Source organism: Coregonus clupeaformis, unplaced genomic scaffold (assembly GCF_020615455.1).
Source record: "Coregonus clupeaformis isolate EN_2021a unplaced genomic scaffold, ASM2061545v1 scaf0096, whole genome shotgun sequence".
Taxonomy (NCBI): domain Eukaryota; kingdom Metazoa; phylum Chordata; class Actinopteri; order Salmoniformes; family Salmonidae; genus Coregonus; species Coregonus clupeaformis.
In genome coordinates, this window is record NW_025533551.1 from 235,855 (window position 1) to 254,808 (window position 18,954).

General features: G+C 42.5%; 3 protein-coding genes across 8 annotated transcripts; 2 read left to right on the forward strand and 1 right to left on the reverse strand.

The window, feature by feature from the left end:
• The first annotated feature begins 2,163 nt into the window (after positions 1–2,163).
• Positions 2,164–3,880, forward strand: LOC121586130 (alpha-crystallin B chain). 3 transcript variants are annotated; one of them, XM_041902630.2, is made up of 4 exons: positions 2,164–2,282; positions 2,686–2,851; positions 3,130–3,252; positions 3,476–3,880. In XM_041902630.2, exons 2-4 carry the CDS (start codon positions 2,693–2,695, stop codon positions 3,641–3,643), a joined length of 450 nt encoding a protein of 149 aa, XP_041758564.1. In that variant the 5' UTR covers positions 2,164–2,282; positions 2,686–2,692; the 3' UTR covers positions 3,644–3,880. The 3 variants fall into 3 exon arrangements, with proteins under 3 accessions (XP_041758564.1, XP_041758563.1, XP_041758562.1); XM_041902629.1 differs by lacking the exon at positions 2,164–2,282 and adding an exon at positions 2,374–2,479; XM_041902628.2 differs by lacking the exon at positions 2,164–2,282 and adding an exon at positions 2,382–2,489.
• Positions 3,881–3,932: 52 nt separating this feature from the next.
• Positions 3,933–12,763, reverse strand: LOC121586105 (proline and serine-rich protein 3). Of its 2 annotated transcripts, none has more exons than XM_041902594.1 (14): positions 12,486–12,763; positions 12,159–12,243; positions 11,931–12,042; positions 11,511–11,806; positions 11,132–11,283; positions 10,539–10,645; positions 9,879–9,964; positions 9,617–9,750; positions 9,169–9,383; positions 8,526–9,037; positions 8,207–8,354; positions 7,862–8,033; positions 7,242–7,323; positions 3,933–4,905 (listed from the first exon to the last, which is right to left on the reverse strand). In XM_041902594.1, exons 2-14 carry the CDS (start codon positions 12,167–12,169, stop codon positions 4,866–4,868), a joined length of 2,067 nt encoding a protein of 688 aa, XP_041758528.1. In that variant the 5' UTR covers positions 12,170–12,243; positions 12,486–12,763; the 3' UTR covers positions 3,933–4,865. The 2 variants fall into 2 exon arrangements, with proteins under 2 accessions (XP_041758528.1, XP_041758527.1); XM_041902593.1 differs by having other exon boundaries at positions 8,207–8,423.
• A 141-nt stretch (positions 12,764–12,904) lies between these two features.
• On the forward strand, positions 12,905–18,855 carry LOC121586125 (protein lin-37 homolog). 3 transcript variants are annotated; one of them, XM_041902621.2, is made up of 10 exons: positions 12,905–12,948; positions 13,333–13,386; positions 13,512–13,587; positions 13,732–13,779; positions 13,904–13,933; positions 14,034–14,119; positions 17,279–17,439; positions 17,560–17,691; positions 17,785–17,858; positions 18,054–18,855. In XM_041902621.2, exons 2-10 carry the CDS (start codon positions 13,353–13,355, stop codon positions 18,139–18,141), a joined length of 729 nt encoding a protein of 242 aa, XP_041758555.1. In that variant the 5' UTR covers positions 12,905–12,948; positions 13,333–13,352; the 3' UTR covers positions 18,142–18,855. The 3 variants fall into 3 exon arrangements, with proteins under 3 accessions (XP_041758555.1, XP_041758554.1, XP_041758556.1); XM_041902620.2 differs by having other exon boundaries at positions 12,913–12,967; XM_041902622.2 differs by lacking the exon at positions 12,905–12,948 and adding an exon at positions 12,963–12,984.
• The last annotated feature ends 99 nt before the right edge of the window (positions 18,856–18,954 follow it).

Sequence of the window (18,954 nt, forward strand, 5' to 3'; positions counted from 1 at the left end):
CTTTATGATTGCAGCGATATGATTTTTAAGTGCTTAACTGAGCTCCGCCTCTGGCCAATCTCTTAGGCGCCTATTATGAAACTCAATCTCTCTGTAGCAAATGTCCCCCCCCCCACCTTCAGGATCATGGTTGGTGCCATTTTTAGGTACTCCGAGTCAAAGAGTCTACTTCTATTACCAACCGACGCCATGGCAGGAAGGACACGTCATCCCACCACCTACAGTACTTAACACATGTCCATTGAGTCTGCCAGGGTTGTATAAGTCACACGGCTGTCTGCTCTAAATAGGGTCATGGGGCAGTTGATGTAAACTATCATCTCTATAAATTATAGAATTAATACAAATATTGAATAATTTTTATTTAGAATATAAATATTTCCAAATAAGGCCAATGTGGTTAAAGATGTGTGTTCAACACCTGCTTCACATTGATCAAAAGTTCATTACATAAACAATTTAACAGAAACATCTGAAGTATGTAGACCTATAGGAGAAACATTGTAACATCGAGTTCTCCTGAGTGGCGCAGTGGTCTAAGGCACTGCATCGCAGTGCTAACTGCCACTAGAGATCCTGGTTCGAATCCAGGCTCTGTCGCAGCCGGCCGTGGGCGGCGCACAATTGGCCCAGCGTCGTCCAGGGTAGGGGAGGGAATGGCCGGCAGGGATGTATCTCAGTTGATAGAGCATGGCGTTTGCAACGCCAGGGTTGTGGGTTCGTTTCCCACGGGGGGCCAGTATAAAAAAATAAAATATGTATTCACTAACTGTAAGTCGCTCTGGATAAGAGCGTCTGCTAAATGACTAAAATGTAAATCTTTAACATTCCTGTGTTTGGGAAAATATTGTTACAGGGTGTGACATTGACAATGTTTGTGACCTTGTCCAACCTCTGTTTAATAAGTTGAGGTAAACATTGTTTAACCATGCACCAATTGATAACCGGGGATAAGGACAGTTTATGCAGTGTCGGACTAATGGATACCATAATTCCAATTAAGCCTGTCAGAAAATACAATCATTGAAATATCCGAAAAAATTTGTTCTGGAGGGGTTTTCAAGGAATCTGTACCAGCAGTCCAATCCATTATACATTTATGTCATTTAGCAGACGCTCTTATCCAGAGAGACTTACAGTTAGTGAATACATATCTTTTTATACTGCCCCCCCCGTGGGAATCGAACCCACAACCCTGGCGTTGCAAACGCCATGCTCTATCAACTGAGCTACATCCCTGCCGGCCATTCCCTCCCCTACCCTGGACCAATTGTGCGCCAGAGCCTGGATTCGAACCAGGATCTCTAGTGGCACAGTTACCACTGCGATGCAGTGCCTTAGACCACTGCGCCACTCAAGTGTATCCCTAGAAGGAATAGGCTGAACTGTTGCCTGGCAGAACAAGCTATTGGCAGTGTTGAATGCCAATTGCCAAATCACCAAAAGGGGCTCCACCAGAGCTCTCAGCAGGTGTCAAGGAAAACAACCATGTAAGGTTCATTAAAAAGGTGCATGAGATGAAAACATTCCTATTATCACACGTGCACTGGCATGTGAATATTGCTACGTTCAGGTAGTAGTCGGAACTAGGAAACTCTGAAATTCCCGACTTGCTAACTGGTTGTAGTTATACACGTGCCGCATTCAAACAGTTTACATAATGAGGCGGGAACTATTCGCTGTGGGGCACCTTGGATTGCTTTGGATTAACCACCAGACCCCCTGGGAATTATGATTTTGTTTTAGTTGTTATCAAAGGTTTCTATAGCACAGGGACCTCCCTTGAGGAATACTCCTCCCTATCATACGAAGAACTGTTACCATATTCTCCTTTAAAATCATATATACTTTTTTAACTGTTACAATTCTCCTTCAAAATCATATCGCTTTTTAATTTAATTTTAGATAATTTTTATGCATTATACAATTTCACTTTCTCAGAGTCTGTTGCTGTATCTGATCATTACTTTCCGGAATTGTCTGTCTAAAAATAACATCAAAGGGGTGAACGCCCCCCAGTGCATCCGTGCCAGACAGTCATAGCAGTGACAGTAAAGGGTGTAAGCCTAAAGGGACATATGCCGCGTTCAAGTGCCAGTCAGAACTAGGAAACTCGGAAATTTCCGACTTGCTAACTACTCCTGCTATCATAAATACAGACCATAACTGGCACGTCCACAGTTTATGCCACAGAAAAGGGCACAGAGTCACAGACACACGGACGCAGCAATCCATCCTTTTGGCAGTCAGAACCTAATAGGACTTGCAGGCATCTCATAACGGTAAGTGCGAACGCCTCTGCATCTCAGACGGGATTTTACACTGTGACCTTTCCCAGCAACAATTTGAAAGGTCTTTGAGGATCAAGCGGATTCTGTATTATTTACTGCAATATTCCAGATTTGACAAGGACTATAAAAACCATCGCTGTAGCCTTTACGAATCAATCCCTTTCTGAACCTCAGCAGTGAAGCAGCTGGTCAATTATGGTTTAATTATTTATTGCTTCCTTCTATACATTTCTATTAGGCTAATATTTTCTCGAATAGACCTGCATTTATTGGACTATGATTTTACCCATATGCTATTTCTTCCCTGTGGCCTAGAATATTCGTAACATCCCCGGCCAATACAGGTGTGAAAAGCTGTAGTAATCATCTGTGCATATTTTCTTTTTTACCTCAGACGCGAAATGGACTTCGATCTGCCACCCACTTTTCCAGCCAGCGGTATCGCATGGGAGAGGGTCCTGCCGCCTCTTCTTCCAGGGCTGAACGGGACATTCGGGCTGTACTCATTCACGCCGTCGGAGCTGCTCACCCCAGTGACGGAGCACACTGGCTCTGCACAAGTAGGCTTATTCCCGTTACACTGCATGAATGCAGTGCTCTAGTCTCTCACAGATACATTTCTTTGTTCTGTATCACTGAGGTCGACTTGATTAATGAATTGTATTTGTACTTTCTATATTCTACTGACGTTTTTAATGAATGCCCATTTACTGCAGGTGCTCTTGCGTTTTCTTATCGTTTGAATGGAATTACATAAAAGTAGATTAAACAGCAGTAAAAGAGCAGCAATAGCGTGTCATTTTGAGTAGTAATAGTGGGTATCTTCCCCTGTTGCCAGGTGTGTTGTGACCACAGTGGATTCACAGTTCAGGTTGATGTGAAACACTTCAACCCAGAGGAGCTGATGGTCAAGGTGACAGGAGACTTTGTGGAGGTCCAAGGGAAACACAAAGAGAAAAAAGTAAGCAACTACTGTGTTATATGTATTATGTAAGAGTTGTTCTCTGTTCATAATCACACTTCCATAGTTTATGTGATGACAGACATTGAATATAGCCTGGTTGCTATGTAGTCTGTTTCTGCTTCAGCCAACTACCGACCAAACAGACTGGAAACCAGGCCACTTGTTAGCCTGAAAACGAGTATTCCTCACTGACTGTGTTCACTATAACGTGTGTTTGCAGGATGGGTCGGGGCTGGTGACGCGTCAGTTCATCCGCCGCTACAGGATTCCAGAGGGAGTGGACTCCATGGCTCTGGAGTCGGCTGTGTCACCTGAAGGCATCCTCATCATATCTGCCCCTATGCTTCAGGGGGAGAACTCAAGACACCTGTCCCACTCAGAACCATGAGCATACACGCCGTAGGAACAAACACTTCATAGGAACTCACACACACAATCCATAGGAACCAGTGTTGGGGAGTAGTAAACTACATGTAGTTCAACTAGTAATATAACTACATTTTGCAATAGCTTGGTGGCAGTTCAAATCTTGGTAGTAATTAACTACTTTTTTTGCCATGTGGTGTAGCTAACTACTGGAACTACACTACTTTTTTTTTCAAATAGAAAATAAAATATGGGTGAAGTAGGCTTTTCCTTTCTTTTTCAGCATTACCCCTTTCTAATTCTCACTTGAAACAGTTTAGTGTTTAATATGCTAAATTACACATTCTGTTAACATCTTACTCCAAAGAGATCTGTTCTTGCAATTTGTTGTCTATGACTTTCAGATTTAAATATGATAATTCATCACAAAGTCGTTTTCTATGTAGTGAACTATTTTTTCAAATTAACTTTAGTTAAAGAAAACACATTTTTTCTTAAGGGTAACTTTAGTGTAGCTTAACTTCTTCCAGTGTGAAGTAATTGGTAGCTTGGTAAACTATATGTTCACACACACACCTTTAATTACATGCCAAGGATCACACAACAACAGCTAGGGAAACACTGATAGGAACCCACCATGGAGAGAAAACGTTTAAAAATGTTTTCTCAAGGGAACCCAACACACACACACACACACAGACACAGCTTGGGAAACTGACTGACAAACCAAATAAGGATAGTGGCAAAAATACAGGCACGCTCTCCTACAACAGACATATCATCAAACACTCACCAAGGAGCTGGTGCCTGCCTGCGCCAAAACACCTGTTAACCATGCCATCACACCATTAAGATTGCACTCTCTGAGATTTGTACATATTAACAGGACAGATTCCTAATTTAAAAGCATCCATCGTCCTAAATAATCCCATTTAACTCATCAATCTTAATGTTTTATGGAACCATTCATTGTAAATATGATATAACACCATTGAAAATGTTTATTTGTATTGTGTACTTTCTAATGCCCTCTAAATCGTGTGTAAATGTTTTAACACTCAGAGATTATCAAGTATGTTCACAAAACCCAACAGTAAGGTTGTTGTATATTTTCTAACTATTTATTGTAAAAAGAGAATTTGTTAACAAAAATAAATGCACTATATATTTCTGTACAAAAATGAAAAAAAAAATGCTGTTGAATTGAATGTTGTTTTTGTTCCGTGTGTGCTAGCCACCAGTGATCACTCTTCCTGGAATTCATCCAACAGTGAGTCCACCTCGCTGAAAGAAAAAAATACTTTTTTTAGAGCATGTTCCAAAGTTGCTTCTACGCTTTGCATAGCCAAATATTATATCACTCTAGGAACCATGTATCTGCAATATGAGAACAACATCTAAAACGTTACTCCAAAGACAAAACAATCAGTATAACACATCATGATTTAACTATACAGTGCATTCGGAAAGTATTCAGACCATTTGTCTTCCAAATGTTTTAAATTACAGCTTTATTCTAAAATTGATTCAATTGTTTTTTTCCTCATCAATCTACACACAATAATACCCCATAATGATGAAGCAAAAACTGGTTTTTAGAAATGTTTGCAAATGTATTAAAAATAAAAAACGGAAATATCACATTTACATACGTATTCAGACCCTTTACTCAGTACTTTGTTGAAGCACCTTTGGCAGCGATTACAGCCTCAAGTCTTTTTGGGTATGACGCTACAAGCTTGGCACACCTGTATTTGGGGAGTTTCTCCCATTCTTCTCTGCAGATCCTCTCAAGCTCTGTCAGGTTGGATGGGGAGCGTAGCTGCACAGCTATTTTCAGGTCTTTCCAGAGATGTTCGATCGGGTTCAAGTCCACTCAATGACATTGTCTTGGCTGTGTGGTTCGGGTCATTGTCCTGTTCTAAAAACCTGTTTTCGCTTTGTCATTATGGGGTATTGTGTGTAGATTGATGAGGAAATTGTTTTATTTAATCAATTTTAGAATAAGGCTGTAATGTGACAAAATGTGGAAAAAGTCAAGGGGTCTGAATACTTTCCGAAGGCACTGTATACAGAGTGCCTTCAGAAAGTATAATTATCCCTGGACTTATTTCACATTGTTGTGTTACAGCCTGAATTCACAATTGATGAAATATATATTTTTTCTCACCCATCTATGTTTTTAGAAATTATTGTACATTTATTGAAAATGAAATACAGAAATTGCATTTACATAAGTATTCACACCCCTGAGTCAATACTTTGTAGAAGCACCTTTGGCAGCGATTACAGCTGTGAGTCTTTCTGGGTTAATTTGTAAGAGGTTTTCACACCTGGATTGTGCAACATTTGACCATTATTCTTTTCAAAATTTTTCAAGCTCTGTAAATTTGGTTGTTGATCATTGCTAGACAACCATTTTCAGGTCTTGCCTTAGATTTTCAAGTAGATTTAAGTCAAAACTGTAACTCGGCCACTCAGGAACATTCACAGTCTTCTTGGTAAGCAACTCCAGTGTAGTCTTGCTGACAGGTGAATTCATCTCCCAGTGTCTGGTGGAAAGCAGACAACCAGCTTTTCCTCTAGGATTTTGCCTGTTTAGCTCCATTCCGTTTATTTTGTATCCTGAAAAACTCCCCAGTCCTTAACGATTATAAGCATACCCATAACATGATGCAGGCACCACTATGCTTGAAAATATGGAGAGTGGTACTCAGTAAAACGTTTATTTCTTTGCCAAATTTTTTTCAGTATTACTTTAATGCCTTTTTGCAAACAGGATGCATGTTTTGGAATATTTGTATTCTGTACAGGCTTCCTTCTTTTCACTCTGTCAATTAAGTTAGTATTGTGGAGTAATTACAATGTGGTTGATCCATCCACAGTTATCTCCTATCACAGCCATTAAACTCTGCAACTGTTTTAAAGTCACCATTGGTCTCATGGTGAAATCCCAGAGCGGTTTCCTTCCTCTCCGGCAACTGAGTTAGGAAGGACGCCTGTATCTTTGTAGTGACTGGGTGTATTGATACACCATCTAAATTGTAATGATTTACACCAATAGGTGCTCTTCTTTGCGAGGCATTGGAAAACCTCCCTGGCCTTTGTGGTCGAATCTGTGTTTGAAATTCACTGCTCGACTGAGGGACCTTAAAGATAATTGTATGTGTGGGGTACATAGATGAGGTAGTCATTCAAAAATCATGCTAAACACTATTATTGCACACAGACTGAGTCCATGCAATTTATTATGTGACTTGTTAAGCACATTTTTACTCCTGAACATATTTAGGCTTGCCACAACAAAGGGGTTGAATACTTATTGACTCAATACATTTTTCAGCTTTTAATTTTTCATTAATTTTTAAAGATTTCTAACAACATAATTCCACTTTGACACTATGGGGTATTGTGTAGGCCAGTGACAAAATACATCTAAATTTAATCCATTTTAAATTCAGGCTGTAACACAAAATGTCAAGGGGTGTAAATACTTTCTGAAGGCACTGTAATTACTCAGAAAATATATTAAGTTCATTATCTTAATGACTAAAGGAAAGGTCAATGAAATAAATGATGAAGGATGTACTGCATCTAGGGAACATATCCCAGTTCTTTACCTGATTTGCTCCTTCACCCACTTCCTCTGCTGCCTCAAGACCTTCAGTAAGGGGTCATCTTTGAACTCCTGCTCATCTGAATCTTAAGGGGGGAAAGATATGCAGTTGAAATGTCACTGTGCAGATAACAAAAGTAACTTTAGGAGCAGTTGATTACATGACCGATTCTTTTTGTTCTAACTTTAGCTACTTTGCAGCAAAGCTATGCCAGGTGTTCATAATATGTTATATTAGATCACATGTTAATTGTACACTGGTATAAATAGCCAGAAATGTACACATGAACACCAGCAAGGTGAAGTGAAAATAGATAACTGGCACTGGTCCACACGGTTAATGTACTCCTGTAACAGAGAGGACTATGGCATCACTCAATTGTTATGCCACCCTTTACATTTACCAAAAGATCCCTTTAGCATTCAGGGCAACATCCTAACTTATTATTTAGAGTAAGTAATGCATGTATAGGAATGGGATATTCGGGAGAAAGTTCAAGTTAGGATTCAGTCCTGGTGGAACTTGGAATGCTATATATACTGTATTATACAGCCAGAGTCTATTCCACCTCTGTTACCTAGAGAGTTAAGGTCAGCAGTCCCCACTGCACCAGGCAGTCTCACCTTCAGCATCCTGCAGCAGCTGAGCTACGACCTCCCGTGGCTGCTGTGCACTGGGAGGCGGGGCGGGGGACTGTGGGGGCGCAGGGGGGGTGTATCTGGGAGAGTCAGAGGACACAGGGGTTCTGGGCGGGTCTGGGGAGTCCGGGGTCAGGAACAGTACCTCTGAAACTACCTGCCAAGGTAAATTCATATGCTTTACTCAGCTAATATCTTTATTTAAATTAAACTAATCTGGATAAAGTAAATTAATAATATTGTAACACTTAAAAATTCATAATAGCCTTTCTTCAATGTCTAAATGGCATCTAGCATCGGTGATGCTGATGACCCACAGTGTTAACTGACCTGTCCCAGTGCGCTGTGTATGGGAGAGGGTGGTGGAGCACGATCTCCAGGGCGGCCCTCTCTCACTACCCCCGGCCCTCTTTCCTGTTGCCCCCAGTCTCTTCTGGGTTCCTCCCTCCATGGGGTGACCCTGTCTGGACCTCTGGTGCTGTGTTGGCTCACACTCCTATCTGCATAGCTGGGCCTCTCAGCATGGTCCGCATCACCAACATGATGCCTACAGAGATATTGTCATTGAGTTTACAGACTGGGCCACATAACGCATCTGCTTCACATGTCATTAAATCAAAATGGCACCCCTCTTACATACAGGTCATACCTGGCTGATTTCTTCTTTCTGCAGGACGGCCCTCTCCGCTTGTCACTCCTCTCCTCCTTCTTCTGTAGTGTCTCCTTTTTTGTCCTCTCGGACGTCCTCTGTTGAACTGCCCACTCTTCCTCCGTGATCTCAGACAAGGCGGGCGGTGGTGGAGAGGACTCGTGTTTACTAGTGGGCTCCTCAGTGGAGGTGTCTGTGGAACTGACCTGGGCTTTGGGCTGCCTGAGGGTCCAGTCGGCCCCAGAGACCTCCATCCTCTTTGGGCTCCTCTGGTGGCTGGGTGGAGGGGAGCGGGGCAGAGAGGTGCAGGGCAGGATGTCACAGAGGAGGTGCATGTGGGGTGGGACCGGGGCATCCGGCTGCAGCTTGGAGACGGTGGGGCTGGAGATGGGGAGGGAGGGGACAGTTGCAGGGGGGAACGGTCCATGGGGGGCACTGGTCTCCTGGGGGGCTGGGGTGAAGGAGGGGGTAACTCTATGAGAGGAATAGGCAGGGAGGGGATTCCGCTGTACCTAACAAAGGAGAACAAATCAAAACATATGCTCTGTGATTAGCTAAATACGTTGGACAATCCGACCACACAATGGCACACATTTCAAAACCTCTTTCTAATAGCAGGTGCAGTAGACAGGGGGTTAAGTACCTTGTGAGCCTGCCAGCTGACAGAGTGCTGATGAAGGGTGTGACCCTGCTGTGGGTGTGACTGGACACACTGACTGGCCTGCTCCATCTTCCTCCTCAGACGCCACTGAAACAGGATGTCCTCCTCTGGGCGTGTACGGGGGGCAGGGGGACCAACTACGGATGGTTTGGGCACGGTGCCAGCATAGAGGTCTGCTGATCTTAGGTTCCCCATAACTTGAGGAAGCATTTGCACAAGAAAAGTTATTGCAATATGTGTATTCAGATATAAAGTGAGAATAAAGAAAGTTGCAAAAGGAAACAAAAACATGGCCATGAGAAATGAGGGATGTGGCAAAAGCACAGAATAACAGTGGCTCTAGGAGTTTGAAAAAGCAATATCATGTGGTTGAGACATGGAAAATTCATGCAAATCAGATGTTTTGAACTTCCCAACCCCCATGGCTCACCAGTGGTTGAGTCGATAAGACTGGTAATTATAGGCCTTCGGACTGGCTCATCTATGCTCACAGGGGAGGAAAAATTGGAGCAGCCCAGGCCCTCAGAGCTGATGGGGATAGATCCACTACTGAGTGAGTACTCACTGAAAACAGAAAATATAGATTTTGTAAGATTCATCCAATTACAATTTTCCTCATTGCAACTAACTGAATTGAAATGTAATTGACCCCAACCCTATTCAGTGTATTCCATTCCTCCCAGCATATCTACCTTCTGTGTAGCAGTCTGCTGGCCTTCTCCTGTAGCTGCAGTATCTCTGAGTCTCCAAGGTCACCGTGAGAGGAGTCTGACAGGCCCTGCCAGGGGATCAGACAGATAGAGGCCAGTGAGTGCACCAGAGGTATCATCTCCTGTCACCATTTCTATCACCAACATTCTAGAACATAACAATGTTGTGTAACTGTGAGCCCTCAGCGGGTTCTGTTTTGAACACGCTTTATGGATCACTTCTATAGAAGCTCAGGGATATGCAGCATGCTGGATATGGAGCTGTGTTTTGACCAGAAGGGGTATTAACAAAGGCATCAAACACAGTTGCATAATCAAAGGGAACAGCTTCTAACTAGTTCATATAAACACAGTGGTCGGGCAGAACATGTCGTCTGGTGTTGGTATGCAAATATTTATGAGGAGCGGCACTCTGCATGGGGAGTCTTTTTTCCAATACATCTCAGCCATTCTGGCTCTGGCACACTTGACAGCATTACATAAACCTGTCTAATACCAATATATCTCACCATCTCAAAAACTGAAACTCCAACCAAAACAGAACATGAACAGGACAATGTTGTTCCGATTAACACCACTAGATGGCTACACTGACCCCCCCAATTCAATATACACTAGTAACAGACAAGGTTCATCACTCACCATGGCACTAAGATCAAGGAGTCCCCTGCATGGGGAGAAGGTAATGCCATGCTGAAACTGCCCAACTGGACTGAGGGTGGTGGCTGAGTCTTTTCTAAGGGAAAGGCCTGTGTACATAAAGACATAGGGAATAAATGACAAGTATGTTACTTATGCTGTTTATACACACCGCATATTTATTTATGTACTGGATTCTTGATATATCTCCCTCTAAAATATCTACTACTGTACATATCATTATTAGTATATCTTGTGTAAATTCATCCGGTGTATAGATTGCATTTTGATACAGTGCTATTTGGGTTGTTAACTTCTTGATTTATTTCCTTTAAAAAAAAAATGTTTTAATTGTTTGACATTTGACTGCATTGTTAAGAGCTAGTAACATAAGAATTTCACTTCACCCACTATAACATCTGCTAAACTGTGTACACAACCAATAAACTTAGATTTGATTTGAAATGGCGAGCAGAGCAAGACAGTTGATCAAATGCATCACAACGATCACTACATTCCTTGTTTTACAGAGCGAGCAAAACTTTCAGTGAGTTTCAATGAGATGTAAAGAACTATGAATGATCCAAGTGAAGTACCTTTGTCAGTGGTTTGAGTGGGTGTAGAACTGGAGGGTAGAGGGGAGGAGGACAGCCACCAGAAAGGCTGCTGGCCCTCTCCCACCATTGCCGACATCTGCTGACGTTCCTCTCGACTCTGTGGCATTCCGTGACGAAAGCGTTCAATGTACCTGGAAAAGGAATTATTGTAGTTAGTAATGAGACATGTAAAGGGAATAACACCATAAATCAATGCAAAAATCCTATAAACTCATCACCTGCAAGCTTATTGTGGATATCATGATACACAGTATAATGAAGACAAACATAAGAATGCAGGGTCACAAATGCTGTATGACATGTCACAAATAAAACATAAATTACCATTATGTAATTTTAGGAATAGTATTAAGCATACTTTGCCAACACTGAATCTTCCTGCTCTCCTCCCCCAGTGGAGACCAGGGACTTTCCCGATGTTGGGTCCCGTATCAGTGTGTCTGTGTTCGGGGAGGCGGCAGTGTTCGCCGGGGAGGACCCAAGATCAGTGGAGGGCCAGGACTCTAAGAAACTAGGCTGGGCCTCTGTGGCAGGAGGAGGACAGAGGACAAAGTGGTTGGCTGCCCCAAGGAAGCGCTGGTCCTCTGGGCTCAGTGAGTGTGTCTGGAGAGGAGGAGGGCTGGACGGCCGGGCAAGGCGAACAGGGCTCAGGGTCTAAGGCAAACCAGGAAAAAAAGCTACAGTTTGATGAGGAGACAGTACTGACAAGACATGTATTTACTGTAGGAGGTTGTGTATTTGGAAAAGACCCTGACAGCTCCTCAAGTTCAGTTCTTACGGTTTTCCTCTGTTGCTTTGTTAACTTCTTGGTGCGTGAGGGGTTATAATGTGTTTTTCCCAGAGGTGGGTCTGGCGGAAAGGGATTCTTCCTTGTGAACATAGCAGCACCACTAAGAGAGCAAGAGAGACAAAAGGTGACCGTTTTTATTGTGGTAAAAACACATCGTTCTGGTTTTGAAAACAGTAACTTAACTCTGCATTCCTAATTCTTTGTTCCACGTCTCACCTGGATTTCATGTTGACAGTACCACCGGAACCAACTCACAAACTGGGCAGAGAAGTGTTATAGCCCACATGTAGACTACTCTTAGCTATAATCATAGGATGAGACAGTGTTAGAGTATGTGTCAGGTAAATAGCTAGCACACATGCATTTGATTTAACAAGAGTGAAAAGAGACAACTAACGTTAACTAGCTGGCACTACAAAAGTTATCCCTGTAGTTAGCAAGTTAGCAAACAGCATTGCAGTTTTTAAAAAATGTTGTTCAATTAGAAAGGCTAGATCACGGACATGGATAACGTATTAAATACATTTTTTTTAAAGCACGTACTTTCCATGTAAATGTTATTTGAGCATCTCGATTTGATCACTGCCTGGGTTGATTCAATGAAAGAAAAACACAGTCTGCCTTCCGGGTTTTTATCTGGCTTGGGTTTTTGTGTCAGTTACCAGGCAACCAAACGGCTAAATAAAATAGTTAGATTAGGAAAATCATATGTATAGTCTAGACAATTAGTTATACATTTCTAAATGTTACATTCCTCGCATGATAACTTTTTATTCAACTATTTGATAGATTCAAAGATCTTGAGTTTATCTTTACGTAGAACGTCATTATCGACAACGATCAATTATGGCCAATCAAGAGAGAGATGGGAAGTGACAGACATCGATCTGAACCAATGATATTCGTGTAGTCGACTCCACATTGTCCAACCAGTAGAAGGGAAACGACTTGCGCGCGGAAGAGGAAAGTCTAAAGAAACAAACCGACCACTGAGCTAACCAGGCAGGTAGCTAGTTGTTTGGAGGGTAAACTAAACTATTTTGTATGTATAGATACGTGGCCTTTAGACATTAATTCGACAATAATATTCTGCAGATGAAAAGTTATGTATCATATAGACATAAGTCAAATAATGTTACTAGCGTGCTATACGGCTACATACGCTTACTCAAAAGAAAAGACTGCTTGAATTTGCGTTAGCTAGCTACTTTTAGCTATTCATGGTATCCAGGCACAATAACAGTGTCCTCTTGGGTCACTTAATATCTAGCTACATGCTTTGAATCAGTGTTTCCCTGTAGCCCATAATCAATTTAGCAAACTTGTCGTTGTAGCTAGCTACCAACTAACTTGTATTTTATATTTTGTTTTGGGGATTTCTGAATGTCAGTGTGAACGGCTATACTGATCATGCATCACGTCAAGATCAAGACTGAGAAGCCAGGTGAGAGCTTGAACATTTAAAAACCAAAAACTCATTCAGCTGACGATACAGTGGCACCTAACACTAGCTACTGGAATTATTATATCTCTCCTAAGTAAAGTCGACTGTTTAATTCTATTTGACAGATGTAGAGGGGAGTGGTGCACGCAGCCGACTAGATGCAGTATTACAGGGGCTGGTGGAGAAGAGTGACAGTGAGAGGTTAGTGTGTTTATTTTATTTGCAAAGATGCAGTACATTAACTGGCTTGAAACTGAAACTTACAGCTTCAGGAATTTTTCCTTGGCTGTGCACTGTCTAATCAAGCTGAGGTGATGCGAAAGGTTGTTTTTCCTGTTTTTCCAGGGAGCAAAATGAAGATGAGACAAAGATAGCAGAAGAATCTCTGAGCAAGTATGGCCTTAAAAAACGTTTTATATTCATAGAAGTATGCTATTTAGACTTACTCAATAGCCTATTGCGGTTCTGTTAGTTCCACTACTTCTGTAGTAATTACGATTGCCTGTTTCTTCCATAGGGATGTGTCTCCGTCTTCTGCTGGGAAGCGGTAAGCCTTATTTGAGTTTTGTTAGACACATCTGACTGTGTGGCTGTCAGACACTGAAAGGCCTTGACCTGTCCCCTTTCCCTTGTCGTTGATGTCATAGGCCATCGTCACGGTTCCCACAGCAAAGGAGGAAGAAACGGAAAGAGATGGACGATAGCTTAACAGAGAGCAACCAACATAAACAAAGTAAGTCTGCTGCAGATGTCATTCCCCTGCCAAACACAGATAGTTTGACTTTTAAAACCTTTTCTCTCTCTCTCCCTCACTGACTCTACCTTTCACGCTCTAGATATTCACATAGATATATACAGTGAGGGATAAAATTAGTGCTCCTAATCTCAGCTTGTTACCTGTATAAAAGACACCTGTCCACAGAAGCAATCAATCAATCAGATTCCAAACTCTCCACCATGGCCAAGACCAAAGAGCTCTCCAAGGATGTCAGGGACAAGATTGTAGACCTACACAAGGCTGGAATGGGCTACAAGACCATTGCCAAGCAGCTTGGTGAGAAGGTGACAACAGTTGGTGCGATTATTCGCAAATGGAAGAAACACAAAAGAACTGTCAATCTCCCTCGGCCTGGGGCTCCATGCAAGATCTCACCTCGTGGAGTTGCAATGATCATGAGAACGGTGAGGAATCAGCCCAGAACTACACAGGAGGATCTTGTCAATGATCTCAAGGCAGCTGGGACCATAGTCACCAAGAAAACAATTGGTAACACACTACGCCGTGAAGTACTGAAATCCTGCAGCGCCCGCAAGGTCCCCCTGCTCAAGAAAGCACATATATAGGCCCATCTGAAGTTTGCCGATGAACATCTGAATGATTCAGAGGAGAACTGGGTGAAAGTGTTGTGGTCAGTTGAGACCAAAATCGAGCTCTTTGGCATCAACTCAACTCGCTGTGTTTGGAGGAGGAGGGATGCTGCCTATGACCCCAAGAACACCATCCCCACCGTCAAACATGGAGGTGGAAACATTATGCTTTGGGGGTGTTTTTCTTCTAAGGGTACAGGACAACTTCACCGCATCAAAGGGACGATGGACGGGCCATGTACTGTCAAATCTTAGGTGAGAACCTCCTTCCCTCAGCCAGGAGAACCTCCTTCCCTCAGCCAGGGCATTGAAAATGGGTCGTGGATGGGTATTCCAGCATGACAATGACCCAAAACACATGGCCAAGGCAACAAAGGAGTGGCTCAAGAAGAAGCACATTAAGGTCCTGGAGTGGCCTAGCCAGTCTCCAGACCTTAATCCCATAGAAAATCTGTGAAGGGAGCTGAAGGTTCGAGTTGCCAAACGTCAGGCTCGAAACCTTAATGACTTGGAGAAGATCTGCAAAGAGGAGTGGGACAAAATCCCTCCTGAGATGTGTGCAAACCTGGTGGCCAACTACAAGAAACGTCTGACCTCTGTGATTGCCAACAAGGGTTTTGCCACCAAGTACTAAATCATGTTTTGCAGAGGGGTCAAATACTTATTTCCCTCATTAAAATGCAAATCAATTTATAACATTTTTGACATGCGTTTTTCTGGATTTTTGTTGTTGTTATTCTGTCTCTCACTGTTCAAATAAACCTACCATTAAAATGATAGACTGATCATGTCTTTGTCAGTGGGCAAACGTACAAAATCAGCAGGGGATCAAAAACTTTTTTCCCTCACTGTGTGTGAGAGAACAAGTATTTGATACACTGCCGATTTTGCAGGTTTTCCTACTTACAAAGCATGTAGAGGTCTGTAATTTTTATCATAGGTACACATCAACTGTGAGAGACGGAATCTAAAATCCAGAAAATCACATTGTATGATTTTTAAGTAATTCATTTGCATTTTATTGCATGACATAAGTATTTGATCACCTACCAACCAGTAAGAATTCCGGCTCTCACAGACCTGTTAGTTTTTCTTTAAGAAGCCCTCCTGTTCTCCACTCATTGCCTGAATTAACTGCACCTGTTTGAACTCGTTACCTGTATAAAAGACACCTGTCCACACACTCAATCAAACAGACTCCAACCTCTCCACAATGGCCAAGACCAGAGAGCTGTGTAAGGACATCAGGGATAAAATTGTAGACCTGCACAAGGCTGGGATGGGCTACACAACAATAGGCAAGCAGCTTGGTGAGAAGGCAACAACTGTTGGCGCAATTATTAGAAAATGGAAGAAGTTCAAGATGACGGTCAATCACCCTCGGTCTGGGGCTCCATGCAAGATCTCACCTCGTGGGGCATCAATGATCATGAGGAAGGTGAGGGATCAGCCCAGAACTACACGGCAGGACCTGGTCAATGACCTGAAGAGAGCTGGGACCACAGTCTCAAAGAAAACCATTAGTAACACACTACGCCATCATGGATTAAAATCCTGCAGCGCACGCAAGGTCCCCCTGCTCAAGAAAGCACATATACAGGCCTGTCTGAAGTTTGCCAATGACCATCCGGATGATCCAGAGGAGGAATGGGAGAAGGTCATGTTGTCTGATGAGACAAAAATAGAGCTTTTTGGTCTAAACTCCACTCGCCGTGTTTGGAGGAAGAAGAAGGATGAGTACAACCCCAAGAACACCATCCCAACCGTGAAGCATGGAGGTGGAAACAACATTCTTTGGGGATGCTTTTCTGGAAAGGGGACAGGACGACTGCACCGTATTGAGGGGAGGATGGATGGGGCCATGTATCGTGAGCTCTTGGCCAACAACCTCCTTCCCTCAGTAAGAGCATTGAAGATGGGTCGTGGCTGGGTCTTCCAGCATGACAACGACCCGAAACACACAGCCAGGGCAACTAGGGGGTGGCTCCGTAAGAAGCATCTCAAGGTCATGGAGTGGCCTAGCCAGTCTCCAGACCAGAACCCAATAGAACATCTTTGGAGGGAGCTGAAAGTCAGTTTTGCCCAGCGACAGCCCCGAAACCTGAAGGATCTGGAGAAGGTCTGTATGGAGGAGTGGGCCAAAATCCATGCTACAGTGTGTGCAAACCTGGTCAAGACCTACAGGAAACATATGATCTCTGTAATTGCAAACAAAGGTTTCTGTACCAAATATTAAGTTCTGCTTTTCTGATGTATCAAATACTTATGTCATGCAATAAAATGCAAATTAATTACTTAAAAATCATACAATGTGATTTTCTGGATTTCTGTTTTAGATTCCATCTCTCACAGTTGAAGTGTACCTATGATAGAAATTACAGACCTCTACATGCTTTGAAATTAGGAAAACCTGCAAAATCGGCAGTGTATCAAATACTTGTTCTCCCCACTGTATGTGTGTATGTGTATGTATATATATATATATATATATATATAATCATTTGTTCTCCTCCCTTTCTGCTAGATGCCTACATTATCAAGTTGTTTGACCGCAGTGTGGACCTGGCACAGTACACCACCAGTACCCCACTTTACCCCATTTGCCGGGCCTGGATGAGGAACAACCCAGCGGTCAGAGAGAGAGCTGCATCCCCAAGCCCCTCACATAGCATGGGGGAAGAGGAGGTAAGCTCACAACCAAAAAGCAGGACAAAGATGCCCACAATGTGGACATAAATATATATTTTTTCATTAGTGCTCTCTGTTCAGTATTTGTTTTCTCACGTTTCACCTGCATCTTGCCAGGCTGCAAACATGCTCAATGGTAAGGGACAGAATGTGTATCGCCTCCCTCCGCCCACCTCCTGTCCTCTCAACCCTTCTGGAGATCCTGTCAATCTGAGGATCCCGCCCACAGAAAAGCCTATTGTCAGCAAGGTACTGTATAACATCTGTAACGCCTAGCCGTCATTTTCATATTTGCCACATTGAAACAATCAACCGTTTTAATCGGTCTGTCTTTGTCACCAGTCTACAGATACAGCTCTTGTGTCTGGTCCCCTCATATACAACCACATAGAACGCTGGAAAAAGATCAGGCAAAAGTAAGTCCAAGGCATCTAAATAATCACAAAAGCTAACTTTGTTGACATGGATAGATTGGGGAGTCGAATATCAACTATTGAACCGAATGTAATCTCGATTGGGAAAAAGTTTATCAAAATTCTGTCAGTAAAAAACGTAAACATTGTTTATCTAGCTGTGATCAAACTTATTAATATACATAACTCTGTGTTCAGATGGAAAGAAGCGTCCAACAAGAATCAGCTGAGGTATAGTGAGAGCATCAAGATCCTGAAGGAGATGAAGGAGATGTACGACCGCTAGCTGGGAATCCCCCAGGTAGTAATCCCACAGCAGAGGGAGGAGAGTAGAGGGAGGAGAAAAGAAGAGCAGGTAGGAGCCACGAGGAAGTCATCGACCCCAGGACACTGCCTTAGTCCTCTCCCCAAGGAGGACATTACATGTGACTGTCAGAGGAGCCTCATGGAGCCCATTTCTACCATATAATGCCACAATTAACAACCCAAAGTCCTCGTTTTGAAAATATAGCAATATTTTAAGTAAGTTGATCCTTCTGGTGGGCCCAAGTTCACCTGTGACTGGGGTATTGGGATTGTATTTAGATAAATATTACATTTTAATGTTTTTTGTCATATTACAGAAAATCTGGTGGTGCATTATACAGTCTGTTGTCGATCACAACGATGTGTCATGAAACGTTTGTAAACAGGTTGAGTAGTGTACAACATTTGTTCAAATTCCGGGATACTGTAAATCAATTCCAGGCTTCCATAGGTAAATATTTGTGTTTTAGGATCACCAGTTTCCCAGACAAGCAGTGCCTTTGGGAATATTTTTTGTATAGACATTCAAAAGAACAGTCTCACACACATCTAAAATTAGAGTAAGGAAACTGTGTACAAAAAAAATTTTTTTATAAAGTATTGAGCTATTGTAATTTATTTATCGCTATGGTAAATCTGGCAGAGTGCTGTTTTTACAATTGATTGATTTCTGAAATAAATTTTATTCAAAGGATTTCTCCTCAGCAGTTATTCTGGGACAGGGTTTTTCAGAGGGACCTTGTCATCTGCAGGTCAGAAACACAGTCCACATGGATAAAATGGGTCCAAGATA